The sequence below is a fragment of the Betta splendens genome, chromosome 9, assembly GCF_900634795.4.
Source record: "Betta splendens chromosome 9, fBetSpl5.4, whole genome shotgun sequence".
NCBI classification, from domain to species: domain Eukaryota; kingdom Metazoa; phylum Chordata; class Actinopteri; order Anabantiformes; family Osphronemidae; genus Betta; species Betta splendens.
Window position 1 is genome coordinate 1,320,927 of NC_040889.2, and position 23,272 is coordinate 1,344,198.

General features: G+C 41.7%; 2 protein-coding genes and 1 long non-coding RNA gene across 3 annotated transcripts; 2 read left to right on the plus strand and 1 right to left on the minus strand.

Annotated features, from left to right (window-relative positions):
• Positions 1-5,081: 5,081 nt before the first annotated feature.
• Positions 5,082-20,129, minus strand: slc41a2b (solute carrier family 41 member 2b). Its single transcript, XM_029163109.3, has 11 exons — positions 19,984-20,129; positions 18,724-19,395; positions 17,690-17,797; positions 16,400-16,471; positions 15,692-15,836; positions 15,301-15,447; positions 13,380-13,527; positions 12,437-12,516; positions 9,395-9,526; positions 9,046-9,194; positions 5,082-5,776 (listed from the first exon to the last, which is right to left on the minus strand). The coding sequence occupies exons 2-11, from the start codon at positions 19,258-19,260 to the stop codon at positions 5,591-5,593; spliced, it is 1,704 nt and encodes a 567-aa protein (XP_029018942.1). The 5' UTR covers positions 19,261-19,395; positions 19,984-20,129; the 3' UTR covers positions 5,082-5,590.
• On the plus strand, positions 13,383-16,517 carry LOC129604609 (uncharacterized). The gene is made up of 2 exons (XR_008695645.1): positions 13,383-13,519; positions 15,699-16,517. It is a non-coding gene; the product is annotated as an uncharacterized LOC129604609 (long non-coding RNA).
• Positions 20,130-20,796: 667 nt separating the features above from the next.
• Positions 20,797-22,808, plus strand: nopchap1 (NOP protein chaperone 1). Its single transcript, XM_029164270.3, has 4 exons — positions 20,797-20,950; positions 21,423-21,497; positions 21,577-21,710; positions 21,792-22,808. The coding sequence occupies exons 1-4, from the start codon at positions 20,890-20,892 to the stop codon at positions 21,981-21,983; spliced, it is 462 nt and encodes a 153-aa protein (XP_029020103.1). The 5' UTR covers positions 20,797-20,889; the 3' UTR covers positions 21,984-22,808.
• Positions 22,809-23,272: the final 464 nt, after the last annotated feature.

Below are 23,272 nucleotides of genomic sequence, written 5' to 3' on the forward strand. Positions count from 1 at the left end.
CGGAAGCACATCTGGACCGCGATTCATCCACAGGGGATCGCAAAGACATCTGAATTAAATAATAGCTCTAAATACAAAATAACCATTTCACAAATAGCAGCCAGATGTTCTCCAGCTGTTGAGCAGGGATGTGCATGCAGCTAGAGGGGCTCACTCTCCTGCACATTTGCAGATTACAAGAGGTGGCTTTGTCTGAACTCAAAAGCAGACATTTTCTAATTCTTCTGAATTTTAAACATTTCTCCTGCAGCCTCTGCAAAACACAGGAAGACAAGCTCCATGGTGTTTAATTAGTTAGCGCTAGCCACGTTAGCAGCTTAGAGTTCACAGGAAGCCAAAGAATAAAGGTTTTAGGTCCAAAGAAAGTTGAGATCAACCACCATGATGATGCTCTGAGTAACCGTTGAAGGCTAAAAATCTCCTTTATGGGGTTGATTCATTAAGTCTCTAAATGCTGACGTCTTGAATGAAGCACAACAGCGTCATAGAATACACCAGGTATTTATGATGCTCATTGGCAGGTCGGAGTTGCTTTTACTGACTTAACTGACCTCTATGTGTCAGACCTAATGCTTTAGTATCCTACAGTACAAGCATTCCTATTACACAGTGGTGCGTCTGGGTTGTTCACAGAGCAGCACACGCATGTGACTGTGAATCCCTGCGCAGCCTAATATCGTCTGCATCCTTCTGCTGCCTTCTGTTTGGTGCCAGATGAGATTTATAACCATCTTTATATAGACAGATTGACCGGCGTCTCATTTCAAGAACACTGAGCTCCGGCTACAGGCTGAGTCATCCATCCTCAGCAACAGCGCTATCCATCACACGGGTGGAAAGTGTGGCTACTGTCAGTGCAGGAGATAGGGCTCGCTGAGGTGGTGTGTGTGTGTGTGTGTGTGTGTGTGTGTGTGTGTGTGTGTGTGTGTGTGTGTGTGTGTGTGTGTGTGTGTGTGTGTGTGTGTGTGTGTGTGAGGAGGGGGTTCACACAATCATAACAGGGGCTTTGGCTGCTTTTTGTCTCAAGATTTAAAGAATAAGAATAAGAAAACCTTTAATAGTCCCGCAGTGGGGAAATTACCTCTCACAACAGCAGTACAGATGAGCAAGAATACAGGTACAGAACAGTTTGTGTTGGCACAGTACAAAGCAGTACAGTACAGTTCGAGTGAGCATGAGGTCATTGCAGGGTTATTGCACAGTAATGGGTATAAGATTTGTACCGGTAACAATATACATGATTGTTCACAGATTTACACAAATATTGTGCAGAGCAGGTTGCTATATAAACCACTGATGCAGTGGGTGAGTGACTGTGGTGGGATGTGGTCAACAGTTCTGATTGTACAGTCTGACAGCAGCAGGTAGGAAGGATCTACGATATCTCTCCTTCACACAGCGAGGGTGGATCAGTCTGCTACTGAAGCTGCTCTCCAGAGCAGACAGTGAGTCCTCCAGTGGGTGAGAGACCTGGTCCATGATGGATGTCAGTTTAGCCAGGACCCTTCTCTCACCCACCTCCTGCACCGTGTCCAGAGTGCAGCCCAGGACAGAGCTGGACTTTCTGATGATCCTGTCCAGTCTCTTCCTGTCCCTCGCTGTGATGCTGCTGCCCCAGCAGACCACACCGTACAGGATGGCTGATGCCACCACAGAGTCATAGAAGGTCTTCAGGAGTGGCCCCTTCACTCCAAAAGACCGCAGTCTCCTCAGCAGGTAGAGTCTGCTCTGACCCTTCCTGTACAGTGCATCCGTGTTATGAGTCCAGTCCAGTTTTTTGTTCAGATGGACACCCAGGTACTTGTAAGAGTCCACTCTCTCAATGTCCCTTCCCTGGATGTGCATCGGTGGGATGACAGCAGGCTGCTGTCTGCGGAGATCCACCACCATCTCCTTCGTTTTCCCTGCATTGATCAGGAGGTGGTTCCGCTGGCACCAGTCCACAAAGTTCTGAGTGAGTCCTCTGTACTCTGCATCGTCATCATCGGTGATCAGTCCGACGATCGCAGAGTCATCAGAGAACTTCTGCAGAACACAGCTGTCCGTGTTGTGTCTGAAGTCTGACGTGTAGAGGGTTAAAAGGAAGGGGGCCAGTAAAGTGAGGTTTGTGACAGTTGGGACATCAGGTTTTGAGCGACAGCTACAAAGGTCAAAGGTCAAGGCTCACAGGGAGCGCAACTGGACACGGAGCTGGACTGGACACATTTTAGCCTAACAAAAAGCATGTTGCGATGAGTGCGTTTTCAGACAGTCTACTGTTGAAGGCGTTTGTGGGTTTTGCTCCTTTACTTCTGTCTGGCCTCCAACACCCCCACCCACCTGTCACCTGCGTGTTCTGGAAAGATATTAAAACGACTGCAACATTCTGTCAGATGATTGACGTGGAAGTATAAGAGCGAGAAATGTAATCTGTCAGCAGGGGTATATATTAATATGGTACATCAACCCCCCATATGTTCGTCATATCTAATGATATGCAGCAAACTGTTCAGGGTTTGAGAAACTCCGCTTCGCTCTTCGACCTCTGGAGAAATCTGTTTCCAATTAGTTTGTGGATGAAGCATCTATTGTTTTCATGTGTGTGGGGAGCCGCCCCCCCCCTCTGTCTGGACACACTGCTCATTAACATACAGCTAATAGCCCTGAGGGCGGCTGTAGAAGTATGACTGACGTGTGTGTGTGTGTGTGTGGGGGGGGGGGGGGTCTGGAGTTAGGTTTCACAGGCCCTCTGGTCCTGTCTGGGTCACAGCTACTGAGCTCGGCCGTATACGGCTCTGCACAACTTCACACAATGATTTATCAAGGAGTCAGCGTGTCTCGCTGACCTTGTTAAAAAAAACCAAGCCGTCTAGACGCAGACAGAGGTGCGTTGTTACACACAACACGCTCTCAAGCATATACGTATTCTGCCTTCATCCCTAAATAATAAAAGAGCGCAGCTTAGATGTTTTTATATATTATTCATGGCGAAACCTCTCGAACCAGAAAAAGTCCCAGGGAACACAACGGATTCCTGCTGCCAGTGAGGAAATCCATAAGCATGAATTATCTATTCCTAAGAGCTAAAAGGAAAAATCCATCCGATGATGCTGAAGATTCTTCCTCATTAAGTTCACGTGTAAGAATCAGTCAAGTGTCCAAGCCTTGGCTTTGACTTAGCAGCCATTCTTCTGATTTGATGGTGCTGCTCCACTGCAGATGTTGACTCAAGTGCTTTGCATGTTAATACCAGCATAATTACGTGCTTACTACAAAATTGCAAATCCCTGCTAGTAGATACTTGAGTCTGATCAAGAGCAACACGAACAGCAGGGGAACCTTGTCTGAACTTGTCTTTGATGCTGCAGGGTTCTGAGACTTCAACCAGATTTTACCAGATCACACATTCACAAACAATTTAGTTAGTAAAGCTGCACATCAATTAAACACTTTCTGTTGTGTCTTCACCCGTGTGTTGCTGGCTGAAATAATCATGGACAGTTTTCCTTTCAAGCCATAACTGAAGCGAGTACGTAGCACAACATTGATTGATTATGCTACAAATTCAAATACATTAACTTATTTTAGACTGTTTTAAGCCTTTGATGAATAAAAATAGATCAGATTGTTTTGTCCTCAATGGATAGAGGTAAAAAAGACAGGAAATGAAGGGTGAAGAAGGATGTGAATAGCTGACACAAACCTAACTGAAGTGAAAATGCATTCACTCTGACCCTATGACTGTATGTGTGAACAAAGGCACTAAAAGTACAGGATCTTGACAGACACAGGGATGGAGCAGTTATATGTTTTCCACATATGAAGAAGTCTTTTATAATTTGTTGGTAGACTTTTAACACCTGCAGCAAACATTGCTGACGTGAGACGTCTGTGCAAAAAAGACGCCCCCGAAAAATGTGGATGATATCCATCTTTCCATCCATCCATCAATACATGTCCTACTGCATAGTCCCATGAGCCTGTCCCAGCTGTCTATGGGCGAGAGGCGGGGTGCACCCTGGACAGGTCACCAGCCGATCGCAGGGCAACACAGACAGACAACCATTCACACACACACACACACACACACACACACGGGCAATTCAGAGTGACAAATGAACCTAATGCACGTCTTTGGACGGGGGGAGGAAGGCAGAGAACCTGCAGAGAACCCACGTGAAGAACATGCAAACTCCGCACAGAAAGGCCCACTCCAGAAATTGAACCCAGAGCTGCTCACTGCACCACCGTGCCGCCCTAAATAATATCCTTTGGGCAAAATTTCACAGTGCATTTTGACTGTTTCTGCCTTTTCTAATTCGTTCAGTGCTTGAGCTTGCGTTGCATCACTGCTCGAGTACCAGCTGTCCTCGGCAGCCATAATAACGGCCACTACCGCATCCTTGTGTGCAATAGATGAAAGCGTCACTGCTTGTTATGCCCTTCAAGAATAATCACCAGAGATGAAATGCTTTTCAACAGAAGCAAATTTATTTTGACCCAGATGAAACACATGATGGCTTCATTCCAGAATTTTAAAAAAATGGTCCACTCTGACAAAATGTCTCAGTTTGGAATGAAACGATTAAAAAATACAATTACTCTCGTAGGTTTAAGTAAAAGGATTAATTGCACTGTGTTACAAAGAAAACTGCATTTAATGGCATAACCGAGATAGAAAGTCAACCAGTGAATCTCAAGAGGCACATACTGGAGCGAGTGGGGGGTACTGGTTGGACTATCTCTGACCTTTTAAACATCACATTCTCTAAATAAAGTTGTAAAGACGCTGTTTTAATCAGGTTATGTTTGTGCTGATAATTAAATTTGATATGAGTGGAAAGTCACACTATGCTGCCGTACAGGAAACCAGTGTGCAGATGAGTACTGTAAACAGCATGTGATTAGTGCGCACACATTCGCTGGAATGCTCCGTGTGTGTGACTGCAAACAGGACAAATTAATGGAGAACGTAACGAGGGGAGACATACTGTACAGACACACCTGCTGATTGGCTGTTCCAAAGCAGCCATTAACCCTTCACTTAATGCACATGAAGCGCAATGTTCTGTCCGAAAGCGGCCTGAAGAAACACACAGAAGACACAGCCAGCCTCATTTATGACCCAAAGAGCAAGAGAACATGCACAAAAACAGACAGGACAAAAATAAGTACCTTCACTTTCAATTCTGAATATTTCCTCTAAACCTTTACCTTGAAAGCTGACTTCACTCTGAGCCACCTGGTTGCGATGGAGGCAAAACAAAAAAATCTCACAATATATTTTGGTCAATGGAGAATTTATAGGAAAAGACCTAATTGACTTCGAGTTGACTTAGCATCAGCCAAAAGGATTTCTTTACAGTCGTATGTGGTGGCCTGCATCATTTTGCTTTTTTAACCAAACTGACAAAAAAAACTGCATGTGCTTTGGTGCAAAAGCTAAAGATTAGAATTGCTACAGAGAGGAGTCTCAACTTATAAAAATCTGGAGTCTTTCTGCGTCAAAAGCGGAAAGCATCTTCCCAACCATCATGCGGTTGCACATGACGTTTTCCCGCAAGGCTTTAAGGGTGTGGAGTCAGATGGAAAGACAGCGGCTTCCGCTGCCTCAGTCGCCAACGTCGCTGTCCTGGTCTCCTATAAGCCACAGGAAGTGGAAGCTAAGAGCCAGCAGGGCGGTGCCCAACAGGTCCCCGATAGCAGTCAGGTATGGGATGGAAAAACTGTCCGGGTCTTTGCCGTTCCGCCACATGGAATACACCATCCAGTCTGCAATGCACAGCAACAGGAAGACCTGGAAGACAGGAGACAGAAACAACTGGATCAGGTCCTCCCAGTGCAAATGCAACCAAACATTAGAGGCAAACGTGCAATAAAGAACTACCGTAAACTGGTTGGGGTCGTACAGTGTCAGCGGAATGGAGACCAAAAACGCTAATAGACCGACGGAGCAGCAGCCTGAGACCAGCTGAGAGACTGTTACTCATAATTCAAGTTTCCACGGTGCCGAGAGGCAGAAGAGCAGGCTATTAAAAGATAAGGACCAGTCTTTAATTTAAGGGGAAAATGAGATGTCCACAGCTGCCAGTGCAAACATTAGAGAAACAAAAAAGCATTGTAGTCGGTGTGAGATGCTGACATGCTATAGTAGAGATGATGGTATTATGGGAACATTGGTCAGGGGAGAACTGACTATGACAACTTATTTTCACTACTCAGTAGTGTATCCATTACTTGACAATCCAGGCTTTAATGTAGGAGTTCCTAAGTGATCACAGAAAACTATTTCACACTTACCCGATAGTGTGAGGGAATTTGAGACCTGATCATCAATATAATCTATTTAAAGTGATGCATACACAGCTTGACTTGTAAATTTCACAAATTAGTGCAAAACTATTTCAAATTAAGAATAACTTAATCCTATGGTGAAAATTCTGTCACTATTTGTGCACTGAACTTTAACAGGAAATTTGAGTTTACATATTTACTGTATAAGTGACTTTTATTGTTTAGTCACTTGTTATACCATTTACTTTTATACTTTTATTCAATCAGACTGATTAAATTTCCAGAATCTGCCGAGGCAATGATGATAACATTTGCTCTTCAGAACAGGAGCTGTTCTTCTCAAACCTATTGAATGATTTGCTGATATTCGACCGTGTGCCGACCCCAGGACCTTTAACCGATTCCATCAACATTACCATAGTCATCCGTATTAATCACGCTTATACTTTACGTAACCTTTCTGTTGTTAGTACTTTTTTGCCTCACAAAGTTTCCAACTACTTTCCCACCTTTCACCGAACCTTTCATAGACAACTCTAACTCATACAGACACAGTTGCCAGGGTTTCCTTTGGATTGCCTCATTCTAGATATGCCAATAACATATTGTTATGAGGGGATGTTCCATTATGTGTCATATTTCGAGTTGCTGCGTGGCACATCCTTCAGCTTGTTTTCACCGTGGACTTCAGTAGAAGCAGAAGCCACTCGGTACCAGACAGCGTATGTGGGACGAACGTTTATCTAACTCTATTCTCCGAGTCGAGCTGTTGTGCCAGAAACATTTCAATTCTGCCCCTAATTTTCCACGGCTCTCATATAAATAGAACATTATCGAACCGCGCCGTGTGCAATTTCCGCTTATCATGAATATTAAAGAATTGCGCTGTCACTGTGCTTTTTACTTTAACTGAAGACGTCGCCGGGTCCTGCCGTGTTACTAACAAAATAACATGACACCACAGTGAGGGGGCTGTGAATAGAGAATCACAATCTGATACAGGTACAGCGTTTAATGATTTATTTTAAATACAGGTCATCCGAGAATTGTTTCTTTGCTTAGTTCCTGCAGGGTGATAATAACACGCATCTGCATGGCTAAAGTGATTAGGAGTTCAGATACTGTGTGCAGTCATACACTGGAGGGTCTTTTGAAGTGGCACTCAAACTATCGACTTCAAACATGATCAAAATTTAGTATTCCTCATGAAATCAGGCATTAGGAATATCTACAGAGGCAGATCGTCTCGCTTCCATTATGCTGTTTCAAACATGATGTGCTGATTCCAAGTTTACTGTCAGTGGCGGCCGCTTCATTGCCGTCATTTGAGTCTGGGTTGAAGTATAAGAGCAGCGCCTGCTCATTAGCCCCTAAAGCCCACACATTTGTATTCAGAGATAAAGAGATCAGTGAGGAGCTTTATAACGAGCCTGCATTATTTCAGGCTGGCTCTGCGGTGGCACAGACAGTCTTCCTGTCCGCTGTATAAAAGAATCGAAAATAAATTGGTACAGTTAAAAAATACTCTATAAACTCTGACTGCAGCAAAAAAGCTAAGTTTGTTATCTCCAAGAGATTCATGTTCGGTCTTCAGCAACATCTAAGTAATAGAAAATGTACACATGAACACAAGGTGGAAAGGGAATTTAATTGTATTGTATTTATTCTAATTATTATTCTCATGTCTCACCAGTCTGAAGTGATAGAACCTCACCTGTTAAATTAGTATTAGTAAGTTCCAGTTCTACTACTTCTTTTAGGTGTACTCTGGAAAGTGGAGACTATGATGTTTTGAAATGCAATGAGCTGTGTTGTAATGTGGGAGAGAGGCACCCGTGCTGCTTAATTGATCTGGAAATTCCCCTGCTCCACAGTGGCTGAGATTACACTCTAGGAATCCACGTGCACGATACTGAGGGAAAAGAAGATTGAGGGAAACCGCGAAGGCATAAAAGAAAAAGCAAGAATTCGCACAAAGACACCTAATAAAATCCATGCATTCCAGACGTTCGGCTGGATCGCGGGACACCTGAAGTAAAGCCTTCTTAAAAGCAGTCATTCATAATTCAAGCTGCTGCTTTATAATTATCTTAACTTCTGACTGAGCCTATAGAGAAGTCTGATTCCTTCAGGAATCGCCTGAAACCGCGGAGTTCGAGGAATCCACAGAAAACACACGCCTTCTTCTTCTTCCTAACTACAGGTATTAAAGGAGAAACACAGAATCCATAGATGCACATTTTACAGGAACTTGTTTCACTGTCCTCCTTGTGTTCGTAGTGTATTTGTAGTTACAAATTAGAACGATTCTGCGATGCTGTGTTGTAATAAAATATTCATTTGTTCAGCTTTGGGAAATAATTCCAGACAGTAACTCCCTGTAAAACTTGGGCTTGACAAACTGTGGCATTCGTAACATAAAAGCCGTGTAATATTTTCTTGAATTGACAGGGCACAAAACTAAAGTCTCTTAAGGTTTGGAAGTGTCAATTTACACTTTATATGTTTAAGACTTTGTATCCAATCCATACAACTACAGTATATATCCATGATAAGACGACATCTTAAAGTCTCAAATGAATGCTGAGTGTGCAGGAAATAGATTTACTATAAATACAAGATTCGTTTCTGTTTCTGAGAAGCCTGTAGATTTTGGTCAAGAACAAAAAATTCCCGAAAAAACACTGTAATACCAAGGTTTTCACCTATCAAGTTTTGGATCTGTGCTCTTATGTAAACTATTCAGCACCATTAAGTGCACCACAGGCTCACCTGCAGCAAAGCAGCAGCCAGGTAGACTGACGTAAAGATGGTAGTCAGGGTTGTGTGACCACTCTTCAGCAGGTGGATGGTGTAGAGGAAGATCAGGTGACCAGGGACGACCAGCAGCAGAAGAACCTGTGCTGATCTGTGATTGGCTCCTGGGGACAACATGAAGAACGCAAATACGACGATTTTGAATGATCCACTGTGAAATGATGGTGTATTAAGCGTCTGTGATTTCCCCTTCATGTGACAAGCTTTACATGTTCTCTGCAGCCACTGTAAGGGCTTCTCTCTCTACTACTACTCGCTACTCTTCTGACTATATTCTGGGTTAATGTTGTAAGCTTGTACTGACCTGTACCCCAGAATGTGCGGCAGGGGTGGTAGCAGCCTTTGGCCTTGTCAGGAACCTCTCCAGGAGCACAGTGGAAATGAAGGTAGGTGGAGATCCTGCTGGACTGAATAGCGACCAGGTTCCCCCCAATACCTGTCAGGACAAATTATTACTATGACTTAATAGCAATCAACATCAAAATCATTGAGACTGGTACATGAGACATGCACACATTGCATTTACTGCAAGAGATGTAGGTAATGACCAGAACCTGGTTTACCATTTTGTTGTCACACTGATCAAGGATGGTTATGAAAGAATGCACTTCAATATATCTGTATTAAGCAAATATCAGTCAAACAATATCTAACATTACTCAACAGAAGTGAACGAAATCATGCCACTTTGTAATTCTGTGAATTCAATTTTCTTGTTGAACTGCTGGAAGTAAACTTCGGAACCTGTATCACTAACAGTTCAACCATGAACTGGTAAAATGATTTCATAAACAACAAAAAGAATTTCAATATATGATTACAGCCATTTTAAAATCCACTATGTTTATATTTTCTTCATTGTATCGAGATGTGAATCAGTAGAACGGACATAGGGATGTGACAATGAAAGAGGCACTTTACATTCACCTGCAGCTCACGACCTCATTTTAGCAATTACTTTAACAGTCAGACTAATTACTTGCTTTGTTCAAGTTTGTAGCCACAACTTGGGCTGGGAAGAGCTACTATACTGTACATAGATACATATATGAGTAACACTTAAGCAGGTGGAGGCTCAGAGGAGAATAACAGCTAAGTGTCCCTTTAAGTCTTTAAGACAGAGTAACTGAGCATGAATTAATCTGTGTAATTCAGAGGGTGAATACCTTATGTACAGGCTTTTAACAATGCAGTTGGCGATTAGGTGGAAAACGTACATGTAGAAAGGATTCCAACAGTGTCTTGAACTTCTGGCTTGTTATTGTAGAGAGTAAATTAAATTAAATTAGACATTGCCACCACCTCAGGGTGATGTCCGGGGGGGGGGGGGGGGCTTATTCAGGTCACTGGGCCTGACAGGAGGAAACTGAATGTTGAACGAGGAGTATGTGGAGGTCTGGATGGCGTGTGGGCTTTGGGTCAAACAGCAGGAGGTCTGTGCGCTTCCCTGGAGGAGGAAAAGAAGAAGGGAGGAGGGAGGGGGGGCTTCACAGCGACTGTCTGCTTGTTCAGCGCCTCTCCAGGTTTAATTATGTTTTGCTTGTTTGACTTGAGATACAATAAAGCAAACACAGATATGTGGAAGGAAATGAAAAAGTGCACTATTTATAATCATCAGCAGGTGTGTGTGTGTGTGTGTGTGTGTGTGTGTGTGTGTGTGTGTGTGTGTGTGTAAGATGTGAAGTAGGCAGAACTCAAAATTAAAAGGTGACAAGCAAAAATCTAAGTGCTGTCTAATACTGTAAGGTGACACAGTGCTTGTTGTGATGACAACTGGGGTCGAATTTAAACATGAAAGCTAATTTTTGGTTTAATATACTGTAAAATTACGATACAAGCGGAAAAAGAACTACTACAGAAACAGACAGAACAGAAAATTAACCCACATGCACACCATATTTAACTTTTCCACATCTCCTTCCAAGGCCTTTATTGAATTGCGAGTCTTTCTCTTTTATTAGGACAAGAGCTACAGTGCATTTTAATCAGACAAATAAATGAAGTCTTTCTCGCTGGCTGTGCACTCATAAATAAAATGTTGTAAAACAGAGACGGCACAAAAAAAAAAAATGTTTTCTCAGAGCGAACACAAGACATAAACTCGTGTTCGTTCTGAGAGACAATCACACAGTTGATTCCCCAGCTGTTTCGCATTGCGCAGACGCATCTCGACGGAAAAACCAATTAGTCGGAATCGTGCTCCATCTCATTAAAATGTGTCTCATTAATACCATTTAATTAAAAGCTTATCTGTTGATGTGCTGGAGCCCTGGTATTGGGAGATGGAATTAAGGGGGAAGAAATGGAAGAAGACCGGTTTTATGAAGTGGGGACAGATGGACTGTGGCCAAGTGGCTAAACCTGTCTCTTTAGGTAACGTATTTATGTTGATGTGCATTTGGACCCCTTTTTTTTCTTTTTTAAAGTAGCTCCCTGTTTGTCCACGGACCCCTGAGTGAGCATATCAACTTCCTATTGTGGCACTAGGATCCAGCACAGCACAAGACGAATACCATAATGTGTGTCATCTATCTGGCTCTAAACATTTAGTTATATCCTTAATTGTCTCTGCTCAACTGTTAACGACTTCTTTATTGTAATTTCATGAGAACAGACCCATGGTGACGTTAGTCTGGATTTCAAAGTTTAGTTCCTAACAATTCAACTCAATTTAATTTTTATTGCACCAAATACCAACAAGGTTATCTCAAGGCACTTTACAAGTGCCAGTTTAAGACCTTACACAACTAAAACAATTTGACAGCACTAGTGGAGAGGAAAAACTCCCTCTCTAACAAGGAAGACACCTACAGCAGAACCAGGCTGAATGTGGGCATCCATCTGCCTCGACCGGTTGGGGTGAGGGGATAGACAGAGCGAAAACTTACACTAACCAGTTTTAATGGCTCTGGCATACAGTATGCTAGTTGAATTTAGGAATAAAGACATCTATAATTATTTCTTTCTTTAGCACACCGTAAGATAAGTAAGCAATAAGCTCTACTGATAAAAAATGTCCACTGTGAGCATGGTATAATAATTTCTTTAAATCCAAGACTTAACTATTGAGACATAGTTTAGTTTATAGGTTGGGACCTTTCAACACAGACGACCTACACTCTATAACTGCCACTAATTGCTTGACAACACAAAAGACTTCCACTCTATTATGCCCCTGAACGCAATCCAGTGAATGGTGTGATGTCAGCACACAGGTCAAGTATTCGATTCTTCAACTCCCCTCGTCTCCTAGGAGCCAGCGATTGCAAATCAAACAGCAACACCTCGAAGCCATTGCAAGCGAAGCGAGAGGAGAGGAGAGAGAAGTGCCAATTCTGTGACTCACCGTTGACAACTGGGGTGTACACTACGATGCCAGCCAGATTTGGGTCAGACACTGTTTTGTCCAGGATGAGTCCTCCAATGCTGCAGAACATAGTTAGATCATTAAACTGGTGCTAGAGATAGAAACACAAAGGGAGACACAGAAAGAAACACAAAGAGGCATGGAAAGAAGACAAAGCCTCAACTTTATCCATGTGATATCCACAAAGGACTGATGTGCTTAGTTATAAGTGACACAAACACTTAATCTGCCTATTTATTTCTGTGAAACTTAATAAAACTAACTACTACAAATGACAAGTTCTACTACTTTATCTAACACACGTTTGTCAAGATCTATTTACTGACTAGAATATTTTATACGGTGTGTAACACAAGAAATTAAAACTAATTCAAGAGTAGTGCATCTTCTCACTTTCACTTAGTCCTGTCCACACAAACTATGTAAATACAAATAAACTGCTTTAAATGAGTCTAAAAATGTCTTCGAAGCATCAGATATGAAACAAAACATGGCTAGAGAAAGTCAGTGAAAAAAAGATGTCCCTCCTGCTGGCTGTATTTGTAAGCCTGCCAGGCTCAAGGGGACCCAAGGGTATACAGTGTGTGCTTGGATACTGCAGTTCATTTTGGAGATGACTCATTGAGACATCAAGTAAACCAGACAGTGGGAGCCACACACAGAGATTAGCTGTTCTTTCCCTTTTGAAGGCTGAATAAATGGTCACACACACACACACACACACACACACACACACACACACACACACACACACACACACACACACACACACACACACACACACACACACACACACACACACACACACACACACACACACACACACACACACACACACACACACACACACACACACACACACACACACACACACACACACACACACACACACACACACACACACACACACACACACACACACCTGCTGATGACCATGGCAGTGATGACTGGCTCCCATCCGGAGTAGAGCAGTGTGCGGCTGGCTGGGTGCTTGGAGGAGATGACGATCCACAGGGGGGTCAGACATAAGAAGAAGGCGCACACCAGCGACGACACATACGGGTAGGAATCTGGGGAACAGAACAGATGTCTTTCATCTCTCTGTCTTCCTCTTTAATCTTTTGGGGTATTCTATTTACATGACATACATGAAGGGCTCACACAGTCCACGTAGCAGGACGGTACAGCCAGCAGCTGACAGACGCAAACAAAAACAAAACTAAAACTTTTGAAAGTGCGTTTAGGGTAAAGCACCTGCATAAAGTCCAGACCAGTTGTTTCCAGCAAGATCCTATTTTGGACATTAAAAAACTGTCATTAGGAAGCCGTGCCAGACTTATAGTAAATGAACTGCACTCACACAGCACTTTCTAAATTAATAGACAAAGCACTTAAGAATCTGCCTCTCGTTTACCCACACACACTCACTGGTGGTGTGAGCGGATGCTGGAGTCACACTATTCAGTTTGAAATATGACATAGCGTCTGCTCTTTTACACGCCGTTTTTTCATGTCTACATAAAAGCACTGGAAAGTTAGAGAGGTAGATAATTCTCCCCTAATGCACACTTTAAAAGCTACTGATAGAGTTTTAGGATGAGGCAAGCATATACCCTGCTCATTTTAAGCAATGTGTCAAAATAACATAACAATTTCCCTTTAATTGCCATTCTTGCGTTTCAGGTGTTTCAGTCCAAACCAGAGTCCCTTCCCTTCTTTACTTAACTCCTTACAAGCAATTTTACTTTTTTTTACTACTTCTCAATTCTCCACTTCTCGTCTCAATTGTGGTTTCACTGCTCTTGATGATAACCCAGTATTGACAAACCCAATGTACTATATCACAACGTCAAGGTCTTTCACTTAAAGCAAGCTGCAACAATCCTGTGTGTTAAGTTTTATAAAGAAACTGGACTTGACTCCTCTAATCCTGCCAACATCTCAATTTTACTTCTGAGGAATCAAGTTCAATTCTACTTCTGAAGAATCAAGTTCTCATATACAGTATGTGTGATTATAAGTGATTTAAATTCTGTTTAGTTGTGTGAACTGAGCATTAGTTCCTGCTTTAGAGGTGAAGTGGCAGAATCACTGAGCTCAAGAACAACAGGGCCACAGTCCTGAGTGTAACACAACTAAAAAGCATTAATACACTGACGCCTGTCTGGCACCTGAACTTAAGTTCGAGTTAATATGAGAACCTTTCCGCAGCTTCTACTGTTTGCTAGTTAGATAAAAGTAAGTGGTGCAACACAGGTCTGGATGCAGCATAATTTAGACACATGAAATATGGTGTGTGTGTGTGTGTGTGTGTGTGTGTGTGTGTGTGTGTGTGTGTGTGTGTGTGTGTGTGTGTGTGTGTTCCGTTCTGCAGCTGGAGAGAAGCTGCAGCGTGAGGCAGGACGGACCTCTAGTGGCTGATCGATGCAAGTGCATCAGATTAAGCACCACATTAGTTATTAAAAACAAATAATATTGACTGTAAAGCAAATTAAATTACAGTGAAAGGAAATTACTATTAATTAAAAAAAAATACTGTTTCAAATGAGACAGGTCAAATGACCGCAGTACAAAGGAAACAAATAAAATCAAAAATGTGAAAAATACAAAATAATCCTCCCCAATCTTGATGTTTAATTTTAGAAATTAGGCTTTTTATTAAATCAAGTGTTAGGCCATGCTGCCCTTGCCCTATATGTCTAAAGAGAAGCATATTATTACTCCAAACCCCTTTTACAGTATACAATTCAAATTATCTCAATCTTCTGAAGATATTAAAAACAAGGATGTTGCTTTTCCAAAGGGTGATGTGTGACATAGGGTTTTCCCAGTAACTCACTTACCCAGGCACTTGTAGAGGCCCTGACTTATCCAGGCCAGAATTGCTAAGGTTATGAGGTCACCGAAACTGGCGGCAATTGGTGTGGCCACGTTGTCTGGGTTGATGCCCGTCTTCTTCGAACCCACAATCACGCCCACCATAATGATACCTGAACGGGGCATGCAGAGGATAGAGCACTTCACTAATGGCCCTGAAATCACCGTTGACTTAAAGGCATTATTATACACACACAGTCTGTCAGCAATAATGGCTATAATTAGAAGTGTTTTTGAGATTAGGTAATTACTGTTTTGAAAAAGGCATAGAAGTGACACAGCAGCTCTACTGTATTACCAGGTTATTTTATTCTGCCGGAGTTGTATACTTACTGTGTGTGTGTGTGTTATACTTACCCTGTAGCAGAGAGGCTATGAAAGCTGTGGCCACGCTGCTGGAGCAGAGGAGCACAGCATGGCTCATCTGGAACTTCCCCTCTGGGATCCAACCGAGAACTACGGCTGCTACAGCAGCAAGGAAGCCCACCACAGTTGCCTGCACCTAGAGCAAAGAAAAGAGCAAAATGTATTATTGTAACCCGATTAGTAAAATGTGGGCAATGCCGTGTATAAACACTGAACATGTGCAGGTATATTTCAATGATTCGCAATTGTTGAATACAGTTGCTAACAGGCAGTAATAACCACAGAGTAAGGAGTGTTGTGTGCGTGTCTCTTATGAGTTTATCAGTATATCTGATGATCATTAGCAGAGGTTGTAGTGTCACAGAAGGTGATAGCAAAAGTGGATAGATTATCCATTTCGTTAGCCATCATCATTGGGGTTGCAGCACTTAACAGAGAGAGGAATATTTTGTTCAAGGACCAAAGGGTAACTAGAACATTATTTCTGATTTCATGGAAATTGTGACATTGGCTCCCCATCTAAGTATATTGGTATGACAAGGTCAACACCTTTGTATTTTGTATTTGTACTCACACCTCTTACGGACAGAAATGCAGAAAAGTTCAAATATATTCAAGTGCAATTGCTCATTTAAAAATTGGATTGTCTGACATGAAATATGTCAGCCTATTTGAGGCAATACATGTGTTTGTGAATACCTGCTTGAGTGCCAGGTTGCCTATGATTAGATTCCACTTCTCTATTGGAGAATCCATCTTGCCAACGTTCACCTGTGCAGGGACAGAATAAAAATAAAGAATACAGCGTTTTCCCTTACCCCTTACAACTATAGTACTCTTCTTCAAATGAATTAAGTTTCAAAAATACTGGATTGTGTGTTTGATCATAATGCAGCTTTTGGAAAACTTCCCCTGACAACAATCTCACTGTATCTTATACCACAGTATCTATCTATATACACCATATATTGCTTTATTCTCAACATATCAAAAACTATTGTGTTGCACCGTGAGAAATGTGGGCACTAGTAGGTCAGTAAGGTAATTCTTACTGGAGGCTAAAAGTCATATTACCTCAGGCTTTGTTGTTTTCATTTGTTTTCAATCTGTCTGATTAAAGTTAGTTTTAAGCCCAAAACTAACATGACATCATCTTACTGGAACTGCTAGAAACGTCCCATCAGATTAGCGAATGTGAAAACTATGAAACTGTTCTGTCCAGCAGTTCAACAAGCAGCATGACACTGATTCCTAACTGACTGAGAAGCAGCACAGCGGCAACACAAAGAAAAATAGTTTTGCAATACACCGCTGAGGAGAATCAGCTCACACTGACCTCTGCTGCCTACAGTGTGTTGACACATTGCTGTGAATGTGGAGCCTGCATGTGGAGATGCCGGGGGACGTTGGGAAGAAAAAAAAACAAAGACGGCCCTGATTAACTGAGTTCGGACACGAACACAGAGATCTTAATACACTGAGCAAACCTGTACCTGCTTACTTTCTCCTCCCTTTCTTGAACCACTAGCAAACAAGTTATTAAAGCGGGTCAACAACCTTCATACCCGACTGTCCAGTCAATCTGGTTCCAGCAGCCCATTCAAATTCCTCACTTTTACAACAGACAACTACAATTTCACACCCAGACAAGTTTAACAAAAAAAAACTGCACTGACAAGCCACCTTCCAGAGGGGACAACATCAACAAAATCACAGGCTATAAAAAAACAACTTGTCACAGAGATAACAACAACAACAGATATAACAGGCAAGAGGTTCAGGCTGTGGAGATGAGACACAACCACAAAGAATTAACTCCAAACACGCAAACACCACCACATTTAGCACAACACCCACACAAGTCTGAGCTACTTTCAAACTAGTTTGTAACACTATTTTACACATTAAGAAATTTGCTGAGGTAAAATTAAAGGTTAAATTGCTACGTCTACGGCTGTGCCTTATTCCAAGTGTGTGTCTGTCCCTCACCGCTGTGGACAGTCTGGAGGCCAGCGTCATCTCCAGGTTTCCTTTGAGGCCAAGCAAAGCCGGAACCAAGATGAAGATTTCTGTTATTTGCTGAAAGGCATCCCAGTGCTGCGGACAACACAAAGTATAAAGTAACACAATAAAGCAAGCAATAAAGCACAATAAGAAGCAGTGGCTTTAAACACGTCTGATCCTCTACATTACTTTGCTTTTACCAGCATCCAAAACAACTGACTGGTTAGTAAGCAATGGGGCCCAAAAGGTTAAACAGCTAAGGCTTTAGAATAGGTTATTAGCCTTCTTGTTTGTTTTTTCCTGAAAGCTTAGTCTAGCATGTATTGACTCCAAAAGCCCAACTTCTTACATAATATAATTAGAACTACTTACTGGTACAAAAAAAAACTCAAACGAAAATACTGTATTTTCCAGATTTGTTTAATATTAGTTGTTTGTGGCAACCTGTGTATTGCATTTTACAACTGTCTCTGTCTCAAAGCCTCTGTGTCTTTACTTTAAATACTGGCAAAACACGCTCCATGAGCTTTAACAGTCAAAGCTGCTAAAGTAGTAAATGAATAAGCAAGTTTGTAAGTTCAAGCAGACAACTTTCCACCACGTTTTATATACTTACCTTTAGTGTTGATCCATCCTAAATAATGCAAGTTTCACCTTTCAGAAGTATAAACATACTGTAAAGTATGTGTTATATAAATTGTTTCCTAAATTTGCTCATAAAAGAAGTCAACATAGGACCAATGACATTTTCTAAACAGTTGAACCAACATAATATGTTGGTTTGCATAACATGTAGCAATGTATGCAGTAATCACATCAGCACACTAACACATCTGTCTAACATTGTACTTTTTTAGTGTAACTTTATGTTGTTCTAGTAATGACATTGATCACACACCTCAGTGTAGTTTTATCACAGGTGATACCACAATGGTTACAAGATACCAAATAAAATCTGCGATTTCACTTTACACTGACATGAGCTGTCAGAATAACAGCCCTTTTGTATCTCTGCTCACCTGCACAATATCCAGCACCATTCCAGCTGAGACCGTTCCAAATCCAGCGAGAAAGAAAGGCACTAGAATTTGCAATGCCATAGCCAGGAGTGACTCCTTGGGCATATTCTGCTCAGCAGATCCATGCCCTTCCTCCTCATCCTCTTCATTCTCCTCATCTGCCTCTGCCCCAGACAGTCTCCTCTCAGCCAGCATTGGCTCAGTTTCTGAGTAGTTTTTGTCTCCACAATCAGATAAAGTCACAGAAGACCGAGAGACTCGGTCGGTGTGCCGTCGTCCTTCTGTGTGAGACGTCTCTTGTCTGTAGCCGTTCTGTAATGGCTCAGGTTTAACTCCAAGGTCTACCATGGCTAATCGCTCCTCCTGCAGTTTGGTATAACCAGTGGGGACCATGGTTTGATACAAAGACGTGATTCGTCCAGAAGAAACAGGTTTCAGTGACAGAGCACTCCACCCACCGCTTGTTCCACTCATAAGTACAGTGAGACTAGAGCCCAGGGACTCCCCCAGAGCTCTGCCCAGACTCCGGATATTCATGATGTTGTGCAGAACTGCAGTGTCTCATCTCCTGTCATCCAGTCTGAGGTCAATGTTATAATACACGGGAAAGGTGGTTTTACATAGGCTTGGGTGCACGGATCATGTCAAAATCAGCATCAGGGACTCATCAGCCTGAAGACAGAAAAATACAACCATCAATTAAGACAATTGTTAAAAAGAACATTAGAGGACCTCTTTAAGACTGATGTCAAACTGAAAGAAGTCCGGAACCAGCGCATAAATATTCTACCTTAACGCCAGCATTTCGTGTAAATCCATTGATGGGACATACAGGAAAAAATACAGCGGTGTTTTCTGTTGGTAAGACCCCAGCTTACAATTTACAGTAAACAATTGAACTTCGTGAATAAAAGGGCCTCCGTAATACCTGTCTGTTTAAGTGTCACTTGTGTATTACGGTGGCAGGGTGGTCTAACGCCTTTCTCCAGCGTCGCGAGAGTAGCTACAATGCATTTGCGTGTTTACTAAACACGAAAATGTGGCTAGTAACTGACGGCTGTATATCATAGCTGAGTGCTTGCGTTAGCTAGTAGCTAGCTAGCTAAGCGCTATAAAACAGCAGAAGGGTATGCTAACTACTTGCTCGTCAGCTAAGCGACGGATTACGCTGCTTAATAATGATATAAACTATTCGACAGCGATATAAAAATACCAATCAAGTCACCAGCATCGTTTCTGTTTATTATTTTGATAAGTTACCTTAGCGTTACGGAGACATTCTTGCAGTGAAGCTGCCGATCTACAGTGACAGACAGCTAGAGCCGCGTCACAGAAAACTTCTTCTTCGTTCATTCCGGTGGTTGTCAAACAACTATATGGTCTATTACCGCCCCCCTCTGAAATGGAGCGTGGATTTAGCTTATTTAAATAAAAACACTTACAGTAATAAATTTAATTACAATTATATTATCTTATTTAATAATATGTGCTTGGGAAAACTAAGTAATGTTTCAAATATTTAATCTTCTTTATTCATGCCTAATAAATGATCTTTCGCAATTTCCAATATATCCAATATTATATTTTTAAATTATTTTCATTGACCTCTGTATATCCAAAGCGTATAACTATAAATGCCATCTTTTACTTTATTTCCACTGCATCCTATCAGTGCTCCGACTTTACTTTTCTATGTATGTTATAATAGAACCTTGCCTTACTTCTTAAGTAAGTAAGTAAGTAAGAAGTAGGGTTTTTCTCGATGACTGGCTCACAGTGAATTACAATATTTAATTGTAGTGCGCAGCCGCAGAGATACGAAATATTTTCTCGTAATAACGAGATACTTTTCTTATATTTCGATTTATTTTCTTACAATAACGAGATATTTTGTCGTTATGAAAACACATTTTTGTCGTTTTAACGAGAAAATAAGTCGTTCTTATGAGAAAAATATGTCGCTATAACGAGAAATGACAAGTAAAAAAATAATTTGCCGTAAAAAACAATTCATTTGATGGACTGATAGACGTAACGCGTATTTTCCTAAACCAAAGTGGGCGCTGTGTCGATCCTGGAGCGTGTATTTTTTATGACCTTTCACCCGGAAGTAGTTATTTTACGAGAGTAACACATGCCGACGAAAATATAATCGTTGCCTAAGAAATGGATTACAACGTGAAGAAAACGAGTTCACAGGCTCTGTTGTCATGCGGTAACGGAGCAGGTTTGAATACTTATTTTAATGATTATTAAATTCAATTAAAAATGACTAAAAAAGGATTTTAAGACGGCACACGGAAAAGTTGGCGAAGTTAATTTGTGCAAAATTAGAACGTTACAATTTACCTCAGTTAATTAATGTTTGTTAGGCTGACAAGCAATCATGAATGAGCATAATAATATGCATTAATTATAAGCAGTTTCTATATGGCACTAGATTGAATGTGGCTCTGTTCGTTTTAACCTTTCAGTTCAGATGGTGTCACCTGCTTTGTAGTCTTTGCTCACCTCCACCAGACGATTACTTGAACGAGGATATTGTCACCTAAAGATGATTAAGAGTTGGATTGGGATAATGATGGCATTATATACAGTGCATGTCATACTACCACTGTTAGTACTGTAGGTTTTAGATTGGGGAATTTGCCCTTTAATTGTTATGTAAGATGGAATGAACTTGTCTGATGTGCGGTCAGGTTTCACGGAGAAGCTTCTCCTGAAGCCAAGATCTGGTGGATCCCTGCAGACAGAGAGAGTGCCAAGAAGCAGTGGTATGGTATATTTGTTTTACAAAATTAGGAAAAAATCCCCATTGAGGCACTCCTAATGAATTCCTTTGTTGTCCATCAGTGTTGGAACGGCTTCAGAGCTTTCTGCCTCAAATGGCTGAGGCCAATGAGAAACTGAAGCAGCAGATGGAGGAGGCACCTGCCGGGTGCTTCGACATAGAAAACGTGGAGGAAGCACAAAGAGTCATTGAGATGGTATGAGCAAGTACACACAAATATGTGAAAAGGTTCCTTTAGTCGCGACTGATTTGTAAACCGTATTCCTCTCCTGCTCAGGATGTAGCACTGGTGGAGCTTAGTGGGTCAGAAAGTAACTCTGAAGATGAAAAGGATTCGTCAGACTCTGAGGAGGACTCTGACTTGGATGATGAGCAGGAGATCACTGAGCAGAACATTAAACTACCTGGAGATAAAGGCAAAAAGACAAAAGCCCACATTCAGGTTCTTGACAAACCGGGAGCGAGGTGACGTGGATAAAACTGGCTAATGATAACACATCTGAACCCCAAACCCCGGGGAGGCTGATGACTGATGAAGACCCTGAGGTGCCCTCTGGAGCAAGAAGCAGGTCTCCGTCATCATCTCACCCGGGTCGTTTGTTATTGTACACAGTCTTAGTCATACCACGGTGAATCACCTTGTTTTTGGCCTCTGTTTTCACACATTCTGACACAACTTAATGAGCCAGCAGAAAAGCCTGTACACCCCCCACACAAACACACACACTGCTCCGTCCACACATGCTGGGTGACAGAGTGTTTTCATGCTGGAAGTAGTCATTAGGCGATGGCAGACTGTGGCCACGAGGGAGTAAACCTGGTCAGCAATAACACTCAGGTAAACAGGGTAGAGGCAAATACTCCTGGCTCTGAAAGTTACAGGGTCCCCACCCAGCACATCACCAGGAGCAGTCTGACATAAGACAGGTTGGATTTATTTTGTACCACGTGTATATTGCAGTATTAACCATACATGTTTTTTTCCCCTGCTCCACAGTTTTGTGGTTTCCTGCCTGGGCCAGGTACCATTTACCAACTTGTTTTTGTCCACACACCCCTATATAAATTTTTATTATGTACTTTTTATAATTCTCTGTTTAGGTAAATTATATCAGTTATACCCTTCTAGCATTTCATTAACCTGCACACTGTCTTCCAAAATGTCATTTACTGTAATGTTTGTCAGTTTTTGGCGATGATTTTTGAATCTGTCAAGCCAAAGTTTTCAGATTGGACCCACAGACCTTTTCTTTTGAGAGCTGAAAATAAATGATGAACGATCATCGTGAAATCATCACAGCAGCTCTTTGTTGTTTCATGATATTACATATCCGCGTTAGAGCCACCAGAGTTGGTCTATCCCTCATGGGCAATGGCCTCATAAATATCATTAGGTCTCTGTGTAGCAGCTGCCTTAAATCCCAGTTAGATGTACATTCTCATGCTTGTTACCTGGTGGAATTAGCAGCACGCCACTCACTTTTAGGCACATTTCTAGAAGTAGAGGCGCGATATAATACAGTATGTGCGACCTGACAGATTGAGTGACTCCCTTTTAAATATAGCTTAAGCACACAACAGATGTTCATTCTAACACATTATTGAATGGTATTATAGGTTATACTTGATTGTATGAACTGTGGTACATTTATACAGGTAGGGATTTATTCTAATTTATATTTTCCATTTAAATGATTAAATGATTTAAATGATTAAATGAACATTTCTGGCCACATTTATTATTGTAGCCCAAGTATC